The 23,986-nt window shown below is 34.8% G+C and overlaps 2 protein-coding genes and 1 pseudogene across 2 annotated transcripts; 2 read left to right on the forward strand and 1 right to left on the reverse strand.

The window, feature by feature from the left end:
• Positions 1-3,057: 3,057 nt before the first annotated feature.
• On the forward strand, positions 3,058-5,022 carry LOC145614355 (berberine bridge enzyme-like 19 pseudogene; annotated as a pseudogene).
• A 2,067-nt stretch (positions 5,023-7,089) lies between these two features.
• On the forward strand, positions 7,090-8,682 carry LOC145613713 (berberine bridge enzyme-like 21). Its single transcript, XM_081668787.1, has one exon. It carries the CDS (start codon positions 7,090-7,092, stop codon positions 8,680-8,682), a length of 1,593 nt encoding a protein of 530 aa, XP_081524913.1.
• A 7,654-nt stretch (positions 8,683-16,336) lies between these two features.
• On the reverse strand, positions 16,337-19,435 carry LOC145613714 (protein SOMBRERO-like). The gene is made up of 3 exons (XM_081668788.1): positions 19,218-19,435; positions 17,674-17,948; positions 16,337-16,918 (listed from the first exon to the last, which is right to left on the reverse strand). Exons 1-3 carry the CDS (start codon positions 19,393-19,395, stop codon positions 16,337-16,339), a joined length of 1,035 nt encoding a protein of 344 aa, XP_081524914.1. The 5' UTR covers positions 19,396-19,435.
• Between the last annotated feature and the right edge of the window lie 4,551 nt (positions 19,436-23,986).

Genomic DNA, 23,986 nt, shown 5'->3' on the forward strand with positions numbered 1-23,986 from the left:
TTTGGATGCAAAAGATGAAATTTGTTAAGTGGTTTAAGTTGTGTTTATATATATGTACACTTCTGGTTCTTTCTCATACAAGTCCTTCAACGACCATTGTTTAAAAATTAAAATACAATTGAATTGATTTCTCTAAAATCATATAAGATGTCAAACTTATCCAATTGAATCCAAACAAATAAAAAAGATATCAACAATTATCATTTGTAATAAATTAGAATCATTGAAAAATGGAAATAGATCAAATAATAAATTAGCATATTATTTTTAATACTCCGTACTAATTAGTTGTAACATGATTAATCTTCATATGTTCACAAAATTCATATTAGGACAAATATCCAATTTTTTTTTTTTTTTTTTGAGGGAAGGACAAATATACAATTAGGAAGGTGGGATTTTTTTTTTATTATTTTTTTTTTTTTTGGTTTAAAAAAAATGTGAAAGTGAAAGGTTTGAAATGTCAAATTTGGAGAGGGGATATAGTTGTTGTGAAGAGGAAGATATTCTTCTTCACGTTGTAAAAAGGATGTTGTTTTCTGCCTTACAGTAGTATGGTAGGTGACAAAAGATGAAAAGAAAAAATCAGCACATTTGCATGTGGACAGATCATGTTCATATTATTTATTCGGTTGTTTATACGAATATGTGTTGGTAAAGGTTATTAATTACAATTTTATGATTGAAAAACTGTAATTGCCATAGTGAGCTATAAAATTAATGAAGATGGAATTGACTAAAAAAGTTGGGTCAATGGATACTATATGTCCTTCAATCAACAATGCAATTGTCAAAAAAATGAAGACTTTTAAGTACGTACGTAGTATTTGACTTTTCATCTATTAGATATTGGATCAAAGTTTGAGACTATTAAGCTAAATGTCTAGTGTCTAGCTCAACTAATTTAAATTAAGAATAATTTTTTTTAGATGTTCCACCCGGTTCACCTTTTGGTTTGATAAAGATTCGGGGTTTAATTCTAGTTGGTTTTATCCCCTCCCCCCACCCACCCACCCCCCTCATTGTTGTTGCAGGAGGTCAAACATACAATACGACAGTACCTCCAACCAAATGCAGCCTAATCACTACTGCCTATACAACCAATCGGTACTTATAAAATATTTTCCATATATCATTTACAACTAACCAATAACTTCCCATAACTTTCAATATTAACTTCCTTAGAAGCTATCATCATCGCGCTAACTTCCTAAATTGTATCATTAGTGTGACTACTGACTACATTCTAGTTAATAACTAAAGATGAGCAGGGATTTTGACAACAAAAATAGAGTGAATAGAACATTAAGATATAAAGGATTAGAGGGTGTGTAATATATATATTATTTGTCACACCACATAACTAACAGCAAAAACAAAGTAACTAGAACAGTACAAGGCCTTAGCTCGAATATATTAAGGTATTCCTAATTCCTAAAGGCATGTCGTCCCCAAAAAGATGTGATCCTTGCTTTAATAATCCAGTCTTACACAAGCCACATGAATCAGTGAAGATTTACAACCTTCAGCAAGCTAAGTCTCCAATTAAAGTCCAAACAACACCAAAATCTGTTCGACATAGACCGTCGTTGCTATAGTTTTTGTCATGGCCTGGGGACTCATTTTATAAGCAATATCAATCTTAGGGGTAAAAACTCCTTAAAATAAAGATTGAAATTTGTTTCCAATTCAATTTCGTAATGATATGATCTTAGTCATCTTAAATTAGTGCTCCATTGTTTTTGTTTTGGTTATTTAAGAACACATATTTAGTCTATGAATACGTAGATAATTAGATATAGATCATTAGAATTGTTATATACACCCGGGTGTACCATACATCCAAGGTCAGTGTTTGATCTTCATTTGATAATTAAATAAAAAAACAATTATCAAGATGAGAACAAAATATTCATGAGTATACAGTACACACGAGTGTATATAATACGCTCTCATAGACCATTGCAATGCTAATATATTATCTTCGAATTTGTGTGTTGAATTTTCTTTGAGTCCCTAGCTTAGTCTCATATGGCCCTACGTAACAATTTGCAGTGTGCACAATATCCTCATTTCAATTTTCTGAATTTTCTGTCCTTACAATGCCACGAATGTAGGGTATTAGCCTCTCAATCTCATCTTTTTTTCCTCACTCGTTTTCTACATTTCCTTTTTTCAACTTATGTGACCAATCAACTACTCAACCCTCTCACGGATCCATCTATTCATGTCCTGGATTGATATCATGATTAAGAAGAATTATGAAAAATGTAAAACGTCGTAATTAATGAGATTGGTAATGTGAAAATGAAAATTCAAGAGTAATGATAATAGAACATAAAATGTGAATATACTTTTTTTTGGAAATTATCAGGAATGGCAATTCATATATATATTAATGATAGAATATTTAACTAATGTTGGAAAGCTTGATAATACGGAGTATTCATGAACTAATACATATATTTCCAGTGTTGTATAGAAGAATTAAAGGTTAACATAATTACTAGGATAATATGTACATAATTGCAAAGATACGGATGAATATTGAATATGTATATAATCATTAAGATACACATTTTTTTGATGCAAATTAAGATACACATTAATTGCTATTAAAAAAATCAATGATATTCACAATGTAATGATATAAAATACCATAATAACATAACTAAGATACTGAGAGATATATGACATCTCATATCTATCTCATTGTGTGGGATGTATTCATGTACTTAAGAAGCAACACAAATTGGACCAAGGCTTGACAAATCACATCACCTAATATTTAGGAGAGCTTATTATATACATTCGGGTGTACCGTACACCCATGTGTATTTTGTTCTCATCTTGAATTGGTGATTGTTTTTTATTTAATTATCAAATGAAGAGCAAACGCTAAGCTTGGATTTGTTGAGTTTACAGTACACCCGGGTGTATATTAACAAATTCTAGATATTTAGGATATCAGATGGGTGTACTACGTACTTTGGACGGAAAAAGTAATAAATCACTCTTCTCAAAAGAGATTTCAAACCACGTTGACTAGTGCTAAAACTGCTACGAGTAATATAAAAACACAGCATAGCAAATTAAACACAACATAAATTCCATTACCAAATCATCCTAAAATTCCGCAAAAAATGAAGACAAATATCAACTCTTTTCTACTTCCCTATTTTCTTCTAATCTTACTCTCCATAATCTCACAAGCATCATCTTCCAATTCTACATACAATAACTTCTTCCAATGCCTAAAAAACCAATCAATTTCATCAACAAACATCCCCAAAATTCTCTACTCAAAACAAAACACAAACTACAATTCAATCCTACAAGCCTACATTCGAAACCTTAGATTCACATACCCAACAACACCAAAACCACAACTCATAATCACACCCTACAACCCCTCCCAAGTATCCGCCACCGTCGTATGCGCTCGCAACCTTGGCCACCAACTCAAAATCCGTAGTGGCGGCCACGATTACGATGGCCTATCCTACATCTCCAACATCCCATTCGTCATCCTCGATATGAAAAACTTACGACGTATCGTAGTAGACCCTAGAGCCGGAACTGCCTACATGGAGGCAGGTTCAACTCTAGGAGAACTCTACTACAACATTCAAATAAAAACAAATAAATTCGGGTTTCCGGCCGGAGTGTGCCCCACAGTGGGCGTAGGAGGCCACGTTAGCGGTGGCGGGTACGGCAACATGATCAGAAAACATGGATTGTCCGTAGACCATATTACCGACGCCACCGTTGTCGACGCAACGGGTCGGATCTTGAACCGGACCACCATGGGTGAGGACTTGTTTTGGGCTATACGAGGCGGCGGAGGTGCTAGTTTCGCCGTTGTAGTTTCCTACACGGTGAAACTAGTCCCAGTACCGGAAAAAGTAACGGTTTTTAACATTAAGCGGTTTATTAGAGAAAATGCAACGGATTTGGTTTACAAGTGGCAGTTACTAATGAAAGATATTGATCATAATTTGTTTATCAGATTATTATTACAGCCAGTAAGTGATCCTCAAAATAAAGGTAAAAAAACAGGAAGAGTTACTTTTATAGCACTTTATTTAGGTAATTCAAGTACATTATATTCTTTATTAGAAAAAGAATTTCCTGAACTTGGCCTTAAGAAGGAGGATTGCTTGGAAATGAGTTGGGGTAAATCAACGTTGTTTTGGGCCAATTTCGACAACGAAACATCCCCTGAAGTTCTCTTAAGTAGGAACTACTCGGCAAATTACTCGAAGAGAAAATCGGATTATGTACAAAAACCGATCACTAAAGTAGGGTTGAATCTACTATGGAGGAAGTTGATTACCTTGGCGAAACCAGGGTTGGTATTTAACTCTTATGGTGGGAGAATGAACGAGATTTCGTCGTCGGAAACACCATTTCCTCATAGGAGAGGGAACTTGTTTAAGATTCAATACTCAATTAGTTGGAAAGATGCAGGAAAAATGGATGATGATAAGAATATTGGGTTGATTAGGGAGCTTCATGATTTTATGACACCTTATGTTTCTAGTAATCCTAGGGGTGCTTACTTTAATTATAGGGATGTTGATATTGGTGTTAGTCATAATTGGACTTACAAAGAAGGAGAAGTTTATGGTAGGAAGTATTTTATGGGGAATTTTGATAGGTTGGTTAAAGTTAAGACTTTGGTTGATCCTGATAATTTTTTTAGGAATGAGCAAAGTATTCCGACTTTGAAATCAATAGGAGATAAATAGAAATTATGTTTAATTTCTGATTTTAGTTTATATAAAGTATTTACATATTATAAAGTTGTAGATTGTTGATTACTATATAGATAGAAAAGTTTTTAAGGTTCCCGTAAAAAACAAAAGAAGCTTTTAAGGTTTTTTTTTTTTTTTTGACGGGATCTTTTAAGGTTATAATTATGTTGTTTTTTCCCCTTATAATTGTAAAAGGGGAAATCAATATTATTGGTCGTCTTTTCTCAAAAAAATAAAAAATAAAAATAAAAAAATAAAAATATTATTGGTCGTGCATTGATGATTAATGCAAGAGGTTTTAGCTAGTCTAGGGGTAATTTGTTGCATTTTACATTGATTGGTTACTTTTTTCTTTTCTTGAAAAGTAATGTAGTTGTGTACATTTTTAACGCCATTCAATGGTACAATCAAATTTCTAGGAAGGACGTAATCATTATTGTAGCAAATTAAAGAAGACAAGAACAGAACAAATATGGTACATACCATTCAATTCTTTATTATACATCAACTATCTTTCCTAGGCATTTTTGCTTGACCCGCCACAAGAGTCAATGATAATCTTAATCTCTTACCAATGTAATCCAATACTTCAATTCGTACATATACTATGATACACATACATTTCACATTAAGGGAGATTTCTACCTGAGGCTGGTGTGACCACAACGAGATATGAAGAGTTGATCGCTGACTTAAAAGTTGCAATTCTTTAAAAAATTGGAAGACAAAAAACCAGCATAGACCAAGTTTATTATTCTTATTTATTACATGGAAAGGCTTGGTACGAAACATGGAACATGAAATCATGTGATGTTTTGGTACTACATCAAATAAATTTCGTTCTTAAAAAGGAATCATGATTCATGACTAGATCAACAGTAGTTTAAATATCTCTCCGTTGTTATAACTTGTTTTCTTCACCTAAAATAAATATAGGGTCAGGATATATGAGGCTCATACGATTTCTTAGAATTGGTACTTGCTTCACTAGTACAGTACAATTCGAATTCAAAATCAAAATGTACTATTTTGATCAACTCTAGGCACAACACTCTTACCACTAATATTCTTGTTGTTATACATTACCAAATTGGAGAATTTAATTTGATTCAAGGCCCTTTTATTTTTGGGACCTTACTTACGCGTGTATGTTCACTCACTACTTTGCACACCATCATCATTGTTTGATCTTGCTTGTCGCACTGTATCTTGAGCATTGTATGAAGTTAACATATAATATAGTCTTTGTTAATGTGTAAACAAGACTGTCCACTAATTCCTCATCTCTAGATCCACGAAACTCAATATCTAGCAACCCTCTCAATCATAATTGCATTGATAAAGAAAATTTTAATTCATTTTTGAGAAAGATATATTCCTGTTCAACTTTGAACAAATTAGTAACTAATACAATACGTATTATAAGTATACACGCAGTTTCTCAGTAAAATTTGTGCCAGTTGAATTAAGATAATAAGCAACAACATGTGAGTTGTGACTAGCTTAAATTAATCATCCCATAATGAAATATTCAACAGCGTAATTATAAGTAAAAAAAATTAAAAAAATTAAAAATAAAAAGAGTAAAATGTTACTTCAACTATTAGTAAATGACTTAGTGGCAGAATAAATTTTTTAGCACCCGAACCAAACATATATATACGTTCATATAGCTTAGTAAATGACTTTGATTATTTGATTATTGATTGATTGGTTTGCATAAACTTTGTTCTACTCGCTCTCATCAGCAAAACAACACAATCTTAAACAAGGTATATGTAAACTCTTTATTATGAAAGCACTCCTATCCATATGTATAGCAAGTCTATCTACTTTATTTTTAGCTCAATTAGTCTTGCATCAATGTTAAGTTGTTAACTACTCTTCATCCATTACTAAAATATGGTCTAAAAATGTCAAGAGGTATTTGCCTTTGTGGTAAAATTCATTTCAATTCTAATTTGGGCTTATGATATGTCCATGAAAAGCTAATACTAATTGTTATCTCATCTAACCAAACAAAAAGTACACTAGGTTTAATTTTATTTTATGAGACAATCCTTCAAAACAATACTAATTAAATTAGTATTAAAGAAAGCAAGTTTAATTGTACATTTTTATACATAGCTAAACTTAACAATTACAACTATTATAAAATCTCTAATGATAAGGAGAAAATTAAGGAATGTTATTAATATCAAAGATTGTGAGATCAAACAAAAGAATAAATAAATAGATAAATAAATAACACCCATCCATTTATAACTTTGTAGCATTATTTAATTTCATAGAATGCATGAAATTTATTTTTGTAACTAGTCCAAAACCAAAAATGGGCACATACATCAACTCCTTTCTATTTCCATGCTATGTTCTAATCTTATTATCTTCATTTTCACAAACATTGTCTTTAGATCCTACATATGACAACTTCCTCCAATGCCTAAAAAACCAAACAATTTCACCAACAAACATCACAAATATTCTTTATTCACAACAAACTCCAAACTACAATTCCATCTTATTAGCCTACATTAGAAACCTTAGGTTTGCATACCCAACAACACCTAAACCACAACTCATCATCACACCCTTTAACCCCTCCCAAGTATCCGCCACCGTCATATGCGCTCGCAACCTCGGCCACCACACCAAAACCCGTAGTGGCGGCCATGACTACGATGGTCTATCCTACACCTCGGACCACCCATTCGTCATCCTCGACATGCAAAACCTTCGACGTATCGAAGTAGACCCTAAGGCCGCAACCGCCTACATTGAGGCCGGTTCAACTTTAGGTGAACTTTACTATAGGATACAAGAAAAATCCAACACCCTTGGGTTTCCGGCCGGGGTTTGCCCTACCGTGGGTGTAGGAGGCCACGTTAGCGGTGGTGGTTACGGCAACATGATCAGAAAACACGGCTTATCCGTTGACCATATAATCGATGCCACGGTTGTCGATGCACAAGGCCGGATTTTAAACCGTTCCACCATGGGTGATGATTTGTTTTGGGCTATACGAGGCGGTGGCGGTGCTAGCTTCGGCGTGGTGGTCTCCTTCACCGTAAACCTTGTGCCTGTGCCAGAAATCGTAACGGTTTTTAGCGTCGAGCGTTACCTAAAAGATAATGCAACAGAATTGGTGCACAAGTGGCAATTTGTAATGCAAGATATTGATCATAATTTATTTATCAGATTATTATTACAGCCTGTAAATGACCCTCAGATTAAGGGTAAAAGTACAGGCAGAGTTACATTCATGGCATTATATTTAGGTGATTCTACTACATTAGTTACCCTACTAGGCAGTAAATTTCCTGAACTTGGGTTAAAAAAGGAGGATTGCAAGGAAATGACTTGGGGTAAATCAACATTGTATTGGGCAAATTTCGACAACAATACTAAACCTGAAGTATTGTTAAACAGGACCTTCACAGCTAACTATTCGAAGCGAAAATCGGACTACGTGCAAACACCGATGACAATATTACAGTTGAAGCAAATGTGGAATAAGATTGTTACTTTGGCACAACCAGGGTTGGTATTCAACTCTTATGGTGGAAGAATGAATGAGGTTCCGGTGACGGAGACGCCGTTCCCTCATAGGAAGGGGAACTTGTTTAAGATTCAATACTCTAACAGTTGGCATGATGCAGGGCAAGAGGCTAGTGATAAACATATTGGGTTGATTAGGGAGCTTCATAATTTTATGACACCTTTTGTTTCAAAGAATCCAAGAGGTGCTTATTTTAATTATAGGGATGTTGATATTGGTGTTAGTCATAATGGGACTTACCAAGAAGGGGAAGTTTATGGTAGGAAGTATTTTAAGGGAAATTTTGATAGGTTAGTGAAGGTCAAGACTTTGGTTGATCCTGATAATTTTTTTAGGAATGAGCAAAGTATTCCAACTCAGAAGTAATAAGTGGGTCGTGGGTGTTACGTTGAAAATCGTTTAGGACCCGTACAATGCATGATGATTACTACTTAGTTTTATATTGAATAATTTTATATTAATTTATAAAGATGAATATGTTGAGGCCTAATATTGTACTTAGTATTGTATTTAGTTAATGGGCCGATTTATGTTTATAAGGCCTAATCTCTTTTGTTAGGGTGTATATATATATATCTTGTGCAAAGGCTAATGAAATACACAGAAATATTCATTCACTAAAATCTGTCATGGTATCGGAGCTACACAACGCTAAACCCTAAATCACTGAATTTTTTTTTCTCTACTTTTCTGCTCTAATTATCTCTAATCTCCTCTAATCATCTCTACTTATCTCTAATTACCTTTATTTGTCTCTATCGGATTCATCACTACAATGGGGGAAGAGGGTAAAATTGATCCTTCGTCTCCTTTCTATCTTGGTTCGGGTGATCAACCCGGTAATTTGATAACTCATGTCATCTTGAAGGGTGATAACTATTTGGCATGGTCTAGGGCTATTACCTTATCTTTGAAATCTAGGAGGAAATTTGGATTTATTGATGGCACAATTAACAAACCAATTGAAAAGAGGAAGACGCTAGATTGGGAAACTGTGAATTCCATGCTCGTGTCTTGGCTTTTAAGGGCTGTTGAACCGAAACTTGCTGCCTCCATGCCTTATTTTGATGAAGCTAAGAAATTGTGGGACTATTTGGAGAAGCGTTTTTGTGAGGCTAATGGTCCACGTCTCCAACAGCTACGGTCTGCTATTACTCTGTGCAAGCAGTCCCCACACATGAGCATTGAGGACTACTACAATACTCTGATGGGCTTATTCGATGATCTTGCTCGCCTTAAACCACCACACGGCTGTGAATGTGGTCTGTGTACTTGCAATGTGGCTGCCAAGTATGAGTTAGATAAGGAAGAAGAAAGATTACATCAATTTTTAATTGGTGTAGATGATGATCGTTTTGCGATGGTGCGGACTAATCTCTTATCTCAACAGCCCCCTGTGACCATTGATCGCGCGTTTCAAGCTTTCCTCCAAGAGGAACGCTCTCGTAGCATTGCTCAAGCTAAGGCACATACGGCAAAGGAGGATGCCCATGTGTTTGCTCTTCCTTCGGCTGAACGTAAGCAATTTCAATCCACTCCTCGTGTGGATAAATCCAAGCTTTCTTGCTCCCATTGCAAGCGCTCGGGTCATGATAACTCGGGGTGTTTTATGTTACACGGCTACCCTCTCTGGTGGGTTGAAAAATACGGGAGGAAGGGGGCAGCCCCTGCTTTGTCTAATGCTGCTGCTGTTCCTGCCCACCGCTCCTCTGTCTCGTCAAACTCTGCTGCTGTGTGGGACTCGAGCAAACCCACGGCGCGTGCTAATGCCGTGGGCTGCTCCATGGGTGATGCTGCTCCTCTCTCGCAAGACAATCTCTCTGCTCTCTCTGCTCTTCAGCCTGAACATGTGAGAATTTTGTTGAATATGGCAGCTTCTCGTCCACAAGAAAAATTGAGTGGTGAGTCTTGTTCTTTGCCTTGGATTATAGACACCGGCGCCTCTCATCACGTCACAGGGAATGAGTCTTGTTTGATTTCTGTTCATGACATATCTTCGTGTCCCGTTGGGCTCCCGGATGGTGCACAAACTATGGCTACCAAGGAGGGCCGAGTGTATTTGACCGAAAGAATTATTCTTGAGAATGTTCTTTTTGTTCCCCAATTAAATTGCAACTTAATATCGGTCTCGAAAATGATTGATGATTCTTCTTGTTTTGTCCAATTCACTGACTATTTGTGTGCTATACAGGACCAACACTCGAGGAGCCTGATTGGAGGCGGTGAACGGATAGATGGACTATATTACTTCCGGCGGCTTCCAACAGTATGTGCGGTGACTTCTTCGGAGATATCCACCTTTGAGTTATGGCATCGTCGTCTGGGGCATCCGTCGGATTCTATTGTCAAGTTAGTTCCTGCTATTAGTTCTAGTTCTAGTAGCAAATATTTGAATAAAGCTTGTGAAATTTGTCCGCAAGCTAAGCAAACTCGTGATAGTTTTCCTACTAGTGATAGTAGAGCTAGTCGTAATTTTGAGCTGATACATTGTGATTTGTGGGGGTCGTATAAAACTCCTTCTTCTTGTGGTGCACGTTATTTTTTGACAATTGTTGATGATTTTTCAAGAGGTGTTTGGGTTTATTTATTGAATGATAAAACTGAAGTTTACTCTTCTTTTTGCTCTTTCTTTGCTATGATAAAATGCCAATTTGATGCAACTGTGAAATGTGTTCGGAGTGATAATGGGACGGAATTTAAACACATGATTCCGTTTTTTGATGAACATGGCATTCTTTTTCAAACCTCTTGTGTTGGTACACCACAACAAAATGGCCGGGTAGAGCGTAAACACCAACATATCTTAAATGTGAGTCGTGCTTTAATGTTTCAGGGAAATTTGCCTGTCAGTTTTTGGGGAGAGTGTGTCCTTGGGGCGGTTTATTTAATAAATCATACCCCCTCTCGTCTGCTAGCTAATAAAACCCCTTTCGAATTACTCTTTGATAAGCCACCTAATTTTGATGTTTTACGAGTGTTTGGGTGTCTTTGTTTTGCTCACAATCAAAAAGCTAAGGGTGATAAATTTGCTCCACGGAGCCGGAAGTGTGTATTTGTTGGCTATCCTCACGGTAAAAAGGGTTGGAAATTGTATGACTTGGAATCGGGTGACATTTTTGTTTCGCGTGATGTCAAGTTTTATGAACATGAGTTTCCATTTGTGGATAATGTTGGGGTTGCGGATTCTCATTTGGGCACGGATGATGAGTCTAACAACAATGTTAGTGTTGATATTGATTTTCTGGATGATCTTGAGCACGTGCTAGAGGTTGGTGAGGGCTCCCTCAACCCCGATAACACTCACCATCCTACCAGCCCTGCACCGCCACTTACTGCTGTTCATAGCTCTGCCGAGGCTGCTCAAACCGCTGCTACTGGCAGCGTGGACCGCAGCCCTCCTGCGGTGTCCACTGCTGGCCGCGGCTGCCCTGCGGAGCAGTCTGCTACTGCCACTGTTCCGGACAGCAGCCAGCAGTCTGCGACTGCCACTGTTCCGGACAGCAGCCCCCAGCCCGGTTCCACCACTGTTTCGGGCAGCAGTGCACAGGCTGCTCCGAACCCCTCCTCTACCTCTTCTTTGGATTTGGATCGTAGTCAGAGGCATAGACATCCTCCGGGTTGGCACCGTGATTATGTGGCCCATACTGTTTCTCTTCCATGTCCATCTATCTCTCACAGTTCACCGCCAATTCCAAGCTCCTCAGGTACTCCTTACCCCTTAGCACACTTTGTGAATTGTGATAAATTTTCTATGCGACACCGTGCTTTTATTGCAGCAGTAGATACGGCAGTTGAGCCTCGCAATTTTAAAGAGGCTATGCAACATGAAGGTTGGAAAGAGGCTATGCAAAAAGAAATATCTGCATTGGAAGATAATGAAACTTGGGTCATGACATCATTACCTCCGGGTAAGAAGGCTCTCGGGTGCAGATGGGTTTATAAGGTGAAGCATAATTCCGACGGAACGATTAAACGATTAAAAGCTCGTCTTGTGATCTTTGGTAATCATCAGGTTGAGGGTGTTGACTACAATGAAACATTTGCTCCTGTTGCTAAGATGGTCACTGTTCGTGCTTTCTTAGCTGTTGCTGCGGCGAAAAATTGGGAATTGCATCAGATGGATGTTCACAATGCTTTTCTTCATGGCGATCTCGATGAGGAGGTGTATATGAAGCCTCCCCCTGGCTTTCATGGCACCAAACCTGGAATGGTTTTTCGTCTTCAGAAGTCTTTGTATGGTCTCAGACAAGCACCTCGTTGTTGGTTTTCTAAATTAGCCGGTTCTCTTAAGAGGTATGGTTTCTTGCAATCGTACTCTGATTACTCTTTGTTTACTCTGCAATCTGGGTCTGTTCAACTTAGTGTTCTGGTGTATGTTGATGATTTGATTATCTCTGGTAATGATTCTTCTGCTATCTCTACATTCAAATCATACTTGAGTGACTGTTTTCATATGAAAGATTTGGGTGTGTTGAAGTACTTTCTTGGTATTGAGGTTGCGAGGAGTCCGGAAGGCATATTCTTATGTCAACGGAAATATACACTTGATATTATTGCAGAGTCGGGGTTGTTAGGGGCCCGTCCGGCAGGCACTCCTATTGAGCAGAATCATACTCTAGCTAAATCAGAGTCCCCTCTTATTCTTGACCCTGAAATGTATCGGCGTCTTGTGGGTCGTTTGATTTATTTATCGTTCACTAGACCTGATTTGGCTTATGCGGTTCATATTTTGTCTCAATTCATGCATCAACCGCGACAGGATCATTGGGAGGCCGCTCTTCGTACGGTGCGTTACTTGAAAGGGTGTCCGGGTCAGGGAATCCTAATGAGTGCAGAGTGTGATTTGCATATTACAGGTTGGTGTGACTCAGATTGGGCTAGTTGTCCTTTGACGAGACGTTCCATTACGGGTTGGTTGGTATTTCTTGGTGGTTCTCCTATTTCTTGGAAAACTAAGAAGCAGGATACCGTTGCTAAGTCTTCTTCAGAGGCCGAGTTCCGTTCAATATCTAAAACCACTGATGAGTTGAAATGGTTGAAGGCTCTTCTTCTGAGTTTGGGTGTTTCGCATCCCCGTGCTATGAGTTTGTTTTGTGACAATCAATCTGCTTTGTATATTGCGCAGAATCCTGTTTTCCATGAGCGTACCAAGCATATTGAGGTGGATTGTTATTATCTTCGTGATGCGATTCAGGACGGTATCATTAGTCCGTCTTATGTGAAGACAACGGACCAACTCGCGGATATATTTACTAAAGCTCTCGGCAAGCAACAATTCTTGTATCTTCTAGGCAAGTTGGGCATTTGTGACTTGCATGCTCCAACTTGAGGGGGGGTGTTGAGGCCTAATATTATACTTAGTATTGTATTTAGTTAATGGGCCGATTTATGTTTATAAGGCCTAATCTCTTTTGTTAGGGTGTATATATATATCTTGTGCAAAGGCTAATGAAATACACAGAAATATTCATTCACTAAAATCTGTCAGAATAAAAGTTTAGGTACTCTTTTCATTCTATAGAAAACTTCTCATTTCTCTTAGGCAAATGGTTTTATAAGATGGTTGGTGATGGGATTTTGTTTGGTATAACCGTATAAGTGAATTATAAAATTAGGTGGTGAATATTATATTATACGGAGTACTAAGAAGATAACATTAAACAATAACAGAGAAAAAGGAAAGCATTATAATATTATGTGGACTCAAGTCAAAGAAGAAATGAAATTTTTTTTGTAGTACAAGCGACAAGAGAAAATTAAGATTTTTTTTTTTTTTTGTGACACATAATTGGTCTGATATAAAATAAATTCCAAATTTTCATGTATTACTTATTTACTTGACACGACTATATATCAAAATTATATATTTAGTCCAATGATTTGCAATGTAGATTAACAATGATTTACAAATAAACTTGGTTACTTGAAATGTATGTTTGCTTCTATAGATTAAATTATTACTGTAGTGATTTTCAGATTTATTTTGTATTTATAATCTGTCGACTAGTCCCAAATTCGTAACAAATGAAATCTAATATGGAGTATTGGAGTACTTAATTATAATATATATATTCAAAACTGTATAGAAATCAAAACATGAACACTAAATGAAACGAAGAGAAAAATAAATCATTGATTTTCAAATCTATACTTTGACAAATGAGTCCACTCAAAATGATGAAAATTAGAAGTAATACAATGCTTGAGATAGAGGGAGTACATCATAGAATTAAGCTTTTCATATTTATTAAGCTTTTAATGGGCCTAATTAGTGAACGGTTAACGTAGCTAATGGCTTCTTTATATAAGCGTTTTGTGTTGGGCTTTATTTTAAAAAAAAATGCAGCAAGCTGCAGAAGGCATTTGATTGATTTGTCTCTTTGTTTTTCTTCTTGTTCATTTTCTAGGGCCTAGGCCCATATCCTGACCCGTTTATAATTTTTTTTTTTTTTTTTTTTTTTTTTGTTTTTTTTTTGAATGGACCATATCCTGATCCGTTTATATTATAATGAGTACCTTAGTCTTTATCTCTCTTCTAAAACGTAGATAATACTTTTAGACTTTTTGTTGTGACTACCATTGGTTTTCACAAATTCTAATGCCTTTTGATGATCTTTTGTACTCTTTTTGTTTTTCAAAAGAACATTTTTTTAGATAGAGATACATGTTAAAGTAGATCTTATATTCGATTGTTAACTTTGAAAAATAAAAAATTGTGATGTATTGTGACAAATACCAAAAGCTATATCGACTAATAAAAAACAGGTGATTGAAGATAACAAGGTTTAAATATCTATTTACAATGTCGATTAGGATATATATGTCGATTGTTATCGACCATCAAGTCCATCATATGATGCTTTTCTTGCACTCAAATTCAGTACATTGTTTATGTCCGTTTACCATGCTAGCTACGTACATTATTTTTTAGTAATACTGATCGAGTACCTATCTGTTAATTTCTATAAAGAAGGAAACGTATATTATGAGCAACAAGTTTAACTTCAATCAAAGATAAACGAGTATTATTTTATATTTAATTAAGGCAATCAATCATTGATCGAGCTTCTGAAGGTAGCTAATCAAACTTTGAAGTGGGTTTGATTTGATATAATCAAAGAAATTATTTACTCATTAAGAATCGTGATTGTTTAACTTAGTGAGCCAACAGTAATATGTACTACGTGTGTATGTATCATTGAATGCATGGTCTTGATTAAATGCTTTTAAATTCAATGTTCTTGATCAAAGCATAGCAACTTGGTTGAAAAATTATCGTATTCCTTATAAAACTATCTTACATATATACTGTTGAAGTGTATCACCACATGTAAGTGTCCCACATTGATTGAAGAAGAGGGAGTTAAACACTTTATAAGGCTAAGGGGCTACTCCGTCCTCCTATTGCCATATGGTTTTGGGATGGAACCTCCTTAGACTTGTGAAATGAACTCTCTCTCTTGGTTTGCGGGTGCGGCCCAGACCCGCGTTTAATATATACAGTACTTCCTTCCTTCGTACATTCTTGTAAAGTTGACACTTTTTGTTAACAAGTTTGTCGCATAAGTTCAGCAACTTAAATATTTATGTATTAGTAAGTGAAGATTATATTAAAAAAAATTGATATATATTTTTATTATATTCGTTGACGAATATAATAAATCTTACATAAATACCTGTTTTATCGTAATTTAATATTACAATCACTAGTCAAAATAAAGCAGGTGCAGTATCAAAAATCAAAATACGTCAACTATACAAAAAAGAATGAAAGAAGTATTTAGGGATAAGTTATGGTCAAAGTATGTAATTTTTGGCCTTAAAAGTAAAAAATGGAACAATCATCAAAAACCATAGGGAGTAAAAAGGCATAGCAAACAATATCTATAAAACTATGAATTCCTACAGAAGTTTATTAGACTATAGTAGAATGAAGCAAATGAATAAATACAGACTGATTGCATTAAAGTCTATAAACGCTTGCCCTTTGTTTCAAGGTTACACAATCTTTCAAAAACCCTTAACAAAACTTATGTTGTTGAAGTTGAAGAGCACTAGTTGAGCTCATTCCTAGGATATCATGGTTTGCTACAGCGCCGGCTACAATCTTGTTATGTGATGGATCTTGTTGTTGTTGTTGTTGATGTTGGTCCAAGCTTTGATAATTTGCAAGAAGCTTATCCAAGAACCCCCACTCGCCGCCATTAGCTAACAATTGTTGTGTGTTTATAAGTCCTCCAGCGGAGGTACTTAGTCTCAGTATATTATCCATGGTAGTAAAGAGAGTGCTACCACCGGCGGCTGATAATGTGTCGGAGCTAGCCAGCTGTGGGAGGTGCATAGCGCCATCGAAAGTGTAATCGGGGTTATAGTAGTTGTTAGGAAACATTAAGGGTTGGACGTTGTAACCATGTTGCCTTGGTGGGAATAAGGTTGTAGAAGTAGTAGGGTTGGTGCTTGGCTTTATCATGTGGCTTGAGGTGGGGTGATTATTTGTAGGGTTGGTATTATCGTAATCGTCTTCGTGTTGTAGTTCAGAGTGTAAACCTCTTCCATGGTTCTTCTTCTTGAAGACTCGGCACACCACCCATCCATCTTCTTGCTAAAACAATGAAAGAAAACCACCACAAATTAGTTGCAAGCATATAGCTAGATTGTCTATAGGGTTAAATGAATTATGGAGATACAACTTATTAATTAATAAACCTTTTTTTTTTTTTTGACTTTCAACAAGACGTATCAACTACCTCATTTTTTTGTTTAAAGTAATATAAAAATGACAGTTATTAATAACTCAAATTTAATTCTTGGATCTGCCACTTTAAGGGGAACATACATTTTAGTATGTCGTCCTTAGTACGTGTACCTGGTTACATATATGTGCACGATTACAACCCCTAAATCATGGATCTATATCTGTTTTTTTTTTTTTTTTTTTTTTTTGAAAAACATCATGGATCTATATCTAGTTGTAAACAATTTCATTTTTGGTACGTATGATGACACAATGAAAAACGCGTACAAATAAACTTAATTGAAGCTTAAGTGAACACACTTGGATACGAAATATGATGAATGATTACAATAAGAAAAATTTTCTAGCTAGGTTGATGAAATAGTGAAAGTCTCTTTGATTTGTGTTATAACTTTACATAAACGTCAAAACGTATTTATCTATGGCAGTACAAACAAGTTCCAACGTGCAATAATAAGATTAATCCTTACTCCAACCCTTAAAAAGTTAAAAGTAAACCTCAATTATTGATAAGCTCAAAAACGCTAGCTGTAATCTTGCTTTAATCTATATCAATTTTTATGAATAAAAAGTAGTTAATTAATAAAATTAAACCTACATACCTGAAGTTGAGGATCTTCATCATTGAGTCGGTATTCATGCATGATCCAATCCGTCTTGTGACCATGAGGAGCACGTCCGGTGTAGAACACTAAGGTTTTCCTCATGCCGATTCGCTTTGCATTGTTGCCAAGGTAGATTGCCTTGTCTCTCCCGGTGGCTTTCCAAAATCCGGCTGCCGTGGCACGGTTTGTTCGTGTACCGGTTGGATACTTTTTGTCCTTGTGGCTAAAGAAGTACCATTCATTTTGAGGTCCTGAACCTATCCTGCATCTATCTGTATAACAACATTATATGCATGGTATTAGCATAACTCTGTAGAAGCGGCCAAAATAGAGATCTTCTAACATGCTAGAAAAACTTGTCTAGAATATAATCACATAACATATTGCTACCCAAAAATGAACAACATGCTTGAACTTCACTCGACCTAATTCAATATGAAATTTATTTCAATAATATTCGTCGTTTTCTATAATAAATACAGTTTTCAATTTGTTAGTACTGAATGGTCAGCCATTGAATATGGCCAAACTAAATATGATTTAATCCGAACAACTTGTTTGTCATTTCTATATCTTTTTAATATAAAACTTATTGTATTACAAAGATCCAATTCGAATCATGTAGCACTATAGATCTATAATATATGATGAAGTGAACAAGAGCATAAGAACTTAAGAAACATATTTTTTTTTTCTTTAGAATTAAAATTTAAAAATCACTTTCTATGTACGACTTTTACAAAATACTATATGATTAACTAAGAAGCCCTCGAGATGCCCATGCAAAGTTAAACCTGTTTAAAAAATATTGTATTAGCAAATGTCAATGAGTTCATCTATCAAATAAAAGTCTTATTTAGCGGGTTGATGAAACCTATGGTTTGGGATCATAACCTCCAAAATATTATTGAGTTTCATTTTTTTAATTTATGAACTAGCTAACTCCGTATGAACTTGTGCAAAGAATTAAAAATAAATGAATAAAAGTTGGTGGTATCGGATCCAAAGTATCTAGGAGTTAGAACCCTAGTTCGTCCTATATCATGTTGCTATTTTTTGATGTAGATGAATAAAAAAAATAAAAAAAAGAAAACATAATATTATGATTAAGATTAGAGTATATACCATGCAACTACTCACCAAGATGATGATTATTTTATGCTCAAATCTTAATTAGCTATTAATATTCAATCGATTATAAGTTAATAAGCCCTACAAAAATTCGAAAGCTTAAATCTGATGTATTTTTTCCAATTTTTTTGGAATTTGATAAGCGCTCTACTATATCATGCAACAACAAACATGATGATCGATGAGCTTCAAGCTCAAATAATCTTAAGTCTTAGTATTCGATTTTTTATAACTTTATAAGATTATTATCCCTAAAATATCTCTACATAAGTTTATATTATCCAAGATATTCTAAAGGAAAGACCTAAAACCACGTTATAATAAGTCAAGATTTTTGTACTTGTAAGCAAATAAAAATGAAAATTAAAGAAGGTGTGTATGTGATATGTATATTAAGTAATATAACTAACCTTTGAGATCCCATGGTTCAAGCTTGTTAAGGTCAACTTCTCTAATAACATCAAGATCAATAGCTTCATAAGAAACCTTCTTCTTCAAATAATAGTATAGTAGCTCTTCATCAGTTGGATGAAAGCGAAACCCTGGAGGAACGGAGATTTGGCCATTACCACCATTTCCAGGCATCATTGTAATAACCTTGTTCGTCTAGTAGTTCAATATACTCAACCAACCTAAAAAATCACTGAAAAGTAGGAACAAGAAATGGGTCATAACATGCATGACATAACAACAACACGTTACGTTACTTCAGAATCAATCAAAATCACCAAAGAAAGAAATCAAAGAATGAAAAAGATTAGTAGATGGAGGCAAAAAAAAAAACACCTTACCCTTTGGTTAGAGAGAAGGTGATAATGATAAGAATGAGATGAAGTAAAAGATAGGGAATTGAATAGAAAGAAAGATTAATTAGATTGTAATTAAGAAGAATGGGAACTAAAACCAAGGAAAAGGGAACAGAAATAAAGGAAAGCTGGGGGATATAATAGTCAAAGGAATAGAAGAAATATAATGATAAAAAAAAGGAATAGAAGAAAACAAATAATAAAGAAAGGGAATAGAAGGAAACAAACAATAAAAAATAAGGAATAGAAAGGAAAGGGAATCTGATTGTCATGTGGAGGTATATGAAAGCGTACGTATAACGGTGCACGGGGGAGCGGTAATCTGACTAGGGATTCTGTCCGTTGAATAGCAGACCTTAGGCCTCAATTTCGCCTCATTAATGTCATTGAATTAAGGATTAGAAATTAGGAAGATTACCAGCTTGAGAAATTAAGGCCTTAATCGGATTTGATTAAATTAATCACTTGTTTATTAGAGATGACTAGATATCAAGCTGTACTTGGTTTAATGGGAAAGACTGCACCTTCTAATCTTGAGGCGGGTTAGGGGTTTGATCACCAACGCTTTGAAGGTGGAGATCTTTTATTCCTTTACTTTTTTCCCTCACTTTCAAAGGGTCTGACCCGCAAATAATGGACTAATTTAAAAAGAATCGTAAGTGTTGAGGTCTAATCAGGGCCTTTCTCCTTACCTTAAAAAATAAAGCTAATAAATAATTAGAGACGAGTAGATGACTAGACAAAGTTGACGTGAAATATATGTGGATGATAAATGTATGTACACCCATACAGGTACAGCTAGAGTGAATTGGCATTTGGGTGTTACTGTCATATTTATACTATAGTATACTTGTTGGTGTTTTGTTTTCCAAGGAAATGTACATGTTGTTTCTCTTGGTGTTTTTACTTGTTACTCTATATGATATTATGATCTTCCTTATCAAGTTTGAAAAAAAATAGATTAATGGTTAGGTTTGGTTATTATGCGGGTCGATGAAGATTAATAGCTAGTGTTTTGATCAAATTGTCTAGTTGGGTCGGATTAAGTTATATGGGTTGATGGGTTTTGAGTTGATAAATAATTAAATTGAGGGTGTGATGGGGTTACCAAAACGAATACAAAATATGTGTGGTGTTAACACTTTATTGACAACTGACAAGTGAGTCATAGAATATTAGAAGCACAATTTTACATTATTGGAAATGAAAAGGCAAAAAATAATTAACCTTGATTATAACTCATCATATTGATTTTAGAACAGAATTGAACATATTTTATACTTGTAAAGTCGTAAACAATCAAACTTTCTTTATCTTTAATGTAGGGTAATAATATAACTTGATATTCACATGTATTTATATAGTACTTTTATGATGAAACATATTTTAGGGTTGAGTGACATGTTAGATATTCACATGTATTTATATAGTACTTTTATGATGAAACATATTTTAGGGTTGAGTGACATGTTACAATGCCCAAATGAGATGTGAATAAAGGTGCCAATTTGTGTAGGAATGGACAAGTTGGTATTTGGCTAAATTATCAGGGTTGGATGGATTAATAATTATTCGGATTTGGATGAGTCAAACATATATTATTAGGTTGTAATAAGTACAATCAGGTTTTAAACAATTAGTTCGGATCTTGTTTGAGTCGAGTTTAATTTAATAAAGTTGTTTTATTGGATTATCTTGGGTAGTTACAAGTTTAAGTCTTTTGGGTGTTATATAGGTACCTATCTTTCGACTTTGGTCAATTGGGTATAGGTACATATCAAATCAAACCAATCAGAAATTAGGAGCACATTGAGTCATGTCAAATAGGTATCAGGTATTTTGGTTGGGTCACTTAAGGTACGTACTAGATAGTAGATACGTATCAGATTGTATCAATTGAGTATTGAATTAATTTGGGTTGAGTCCTTTCAATAATTTGATTATATTTGGTTGATTATTGATAAGTCATTATAATTTTACTCGTAGATTTCAAACAAAAAATAATAGTCTAGCCACCACAAGTTAATAACATTACAAAACTGGGCTAGAATTAGCTCTGGAATCAATTTAGATGTTACATCACTGTCGAGTCAATTTATGATACACCTGAATATATTGATAAACTCAAACATGTGCATGAAAATATGTAAAGGAGGACAATTTTCAAATTGCAGCCATTTAAAGTTAGTATTTTGCAAATTGCAGCACAAAAGTTGTTATAAATTGTAAATTGCAATTTAATTCAATTTTTTCATCGGTTCGCGTGTCGAAAAATGTTCGATTAAGGTTTTAGCGGCCAATTTAGTTTTTAAGGAACCAAATTGAGCTCGGAATTAGCAAAATATTAACGGAAGTGCCTCATTTTTACACAAAAAAAAGTTGCTAACAAATCGATACATTTTTTTACGCAAAACGAGGCAGTTACGTTATTTTTTTGCTGAGCTCAATTAGGATCCTTGAGGACTAAAATGTCCCCTAAAACCTTAACCAAATATTTTTTGACACACATACCGAAAGAAAAGTTAAATTGGGTTGTATTTTACAATTTATAAGAATTTTTGGACTGTAATTTGCAAATTTTTTCTTAAAAGGGCTGTAATTTATAAAATACAAACTTTAAATGGCTGTAATTGGCAAATTTTCCATAAAAAAAAATATAAAACTTAGATTCGGGCAACATAGAACCTTATTTTATGTTTGCAATATAATCACAATTAAACTTTCCAAGTTTTCCTAAAAAATAAAAAATAAAATAAAATAAAACTAATTAATATTATAAAAAAAAAAATTAACTTAACAAGTGAAGCAACAACTGCAATTTATAATTTTATACTAAAGGCGAAACCAGGAATGACACATGTCATCTCCTGGTTAAAAATTTTCCCTCCAAAAGTTTTTTTTTTTTTTTTATATATATACATGTATATATATGTATGTATATATATGTATGTATATATATATGTATGTATATATATATGTATGTATATGTATGTATATGTATATATATATATATGTATAAATATATATATATACATACATATATACATATATATATATATATATATATATAGTTTTTTAATTGCAATATTTGTGTTCTATCTATAACTTAATGATGTATATCATTGTTATTTTTATTAGTTGTGTATATATTATTTGTTCTGTTTTATTTTTTACATTTTTTTTATTTTTTTTGTGTGTGTTAAGAGAGCCACAAGGGCGGGGGGTAAGAATCGATCCCAAGATCTCCTGGAACCGGGAGGAAGCTCTAACCACTTGAGCTATCCCTCACTCGCATTCTCTCTATTTTCTTTAGTGTGATCAATTTTTTTAAATTTTTTTGTAATTACAGAACTTTTATCCTATTTTGCTATTAGGTTTAATTTTTTATAAGTAAATAATAATGCTAAATTAATGATAAGTATTAAGTTTTAAAAATTACCGTGCATGGCACGGGACTTAACCTAGTATGGTTATAACTAAAGATCTGATAATGGGCCAGATATGCCACAGTTCAGGCCAAGAAACAGAAGCCTGACAAAAAGTCGGCCCAGGAGAAGTAGCCCAACTTCGAAAAACGTTTTTATTAAAATTGTTTTGGGTGAAAAAGTAAATAGGTCTACTAGTCTATACTCTTAATTATAAAATACTACATTCGTTTCTTATCTATTAAGTACTTCATACTAACTGTTAGATACTCAAAACTCCTCAGATTGGAGTGTATTTCATTAATCAATATATATAGGGTTACAATCGTGAGTCCTAATCACATTAGGAATCTCAAAAGATATTTACAAATATTCACAAAATATATCTCCTACTATAACAGAATAGCTTGAATATCTATCGTATATTCTATCACACCCCCGCAGTCGTAGCGGGAGGAGGGCGTACGCTGAGACTGGATCTGAACTCTAAAAATAGTTGTCGAGGTAGGCCTTTCGTGAAGATGTCAGCAAACTGATAGCGAGATGGTACATGCAAGACCCGTACTTGACCCAACGCCACCTTTTCTCGAACGAAATGAATGTCCATTTCGACGTGCTTGGTGCGTTGGTGCTGTACGGGATTATGAGATAAATATATTGCACTGACATTATCACAATAAACAATAGTAGCCTGACGGAGAGGACAATGTAACTCCAAAAGAAGATTACGAAGCCAACAAGCCTCGGCAACAACATTTGCGACGCCTCTGTATTCTGCCTCTGCACTTGATTTAGAAAGAGTAGGTTGACGCTTCGAAGACCAGGAAATGAGATTGTCCCCAAGAAAACAACAATATCCCGAGGTCGAACGACGAGTGTCCGGGCACCCACCCCAATCAGCATCAGTATAAGTAATCAAGTTTGTAGGAGATGAAGGATATAAGTGTA

This window comes from Chenopodium album, chromosome 25 (genome assembly GCF_948465745.1).
Source record: "Chenopodium album chromosome 25, dcCheAlbu1.1, whole genome shotgun sequence".
In the NCBI taxonomy this organism is placed as follows: domain Eukaryota; kingdom Viridiplantae; phylum Streptophyta; class Magnoliopsida; order Caryophyllales; family Amaranthaceae; genus Chenopodium; species Chenopodium album.

What these genes read in the sequence shown, in the direction of transcription:
- LOC145613713 (XM_081668787.1), top strand. Translation starts at nt 7,090, where the DNA reads ATGGGCACATACATCAACTCCTTTCTATTTCCATGCTATGTTCTAATC.
- LOC145613714 (XM_081668788.1), bottom strand. Translation starts at nt 19,395, where the DNA reads ATGATGCCTGGAAATGGTGGTAATGGCCAAATCTCCGTTCCTCCAGGG. An exon ending in TGAACCATGGGATCTCAAAG is followed by an intron (nt 17,949 to 19,217) that starts GTTAGTTATATT and finishes GTTGTTATACAG; the next exon opens with ATAGATGCAGGATAGGTTCA. An exon ending in ATGAAGATCCTCAACTTCAG is followed by an intron (nt 16,919 to 17,673) that starts GTATGTAGGTTT and finishes TCATTGTTTTAG; the next exon opens with CAAGAAGATGGATGGGTGGT.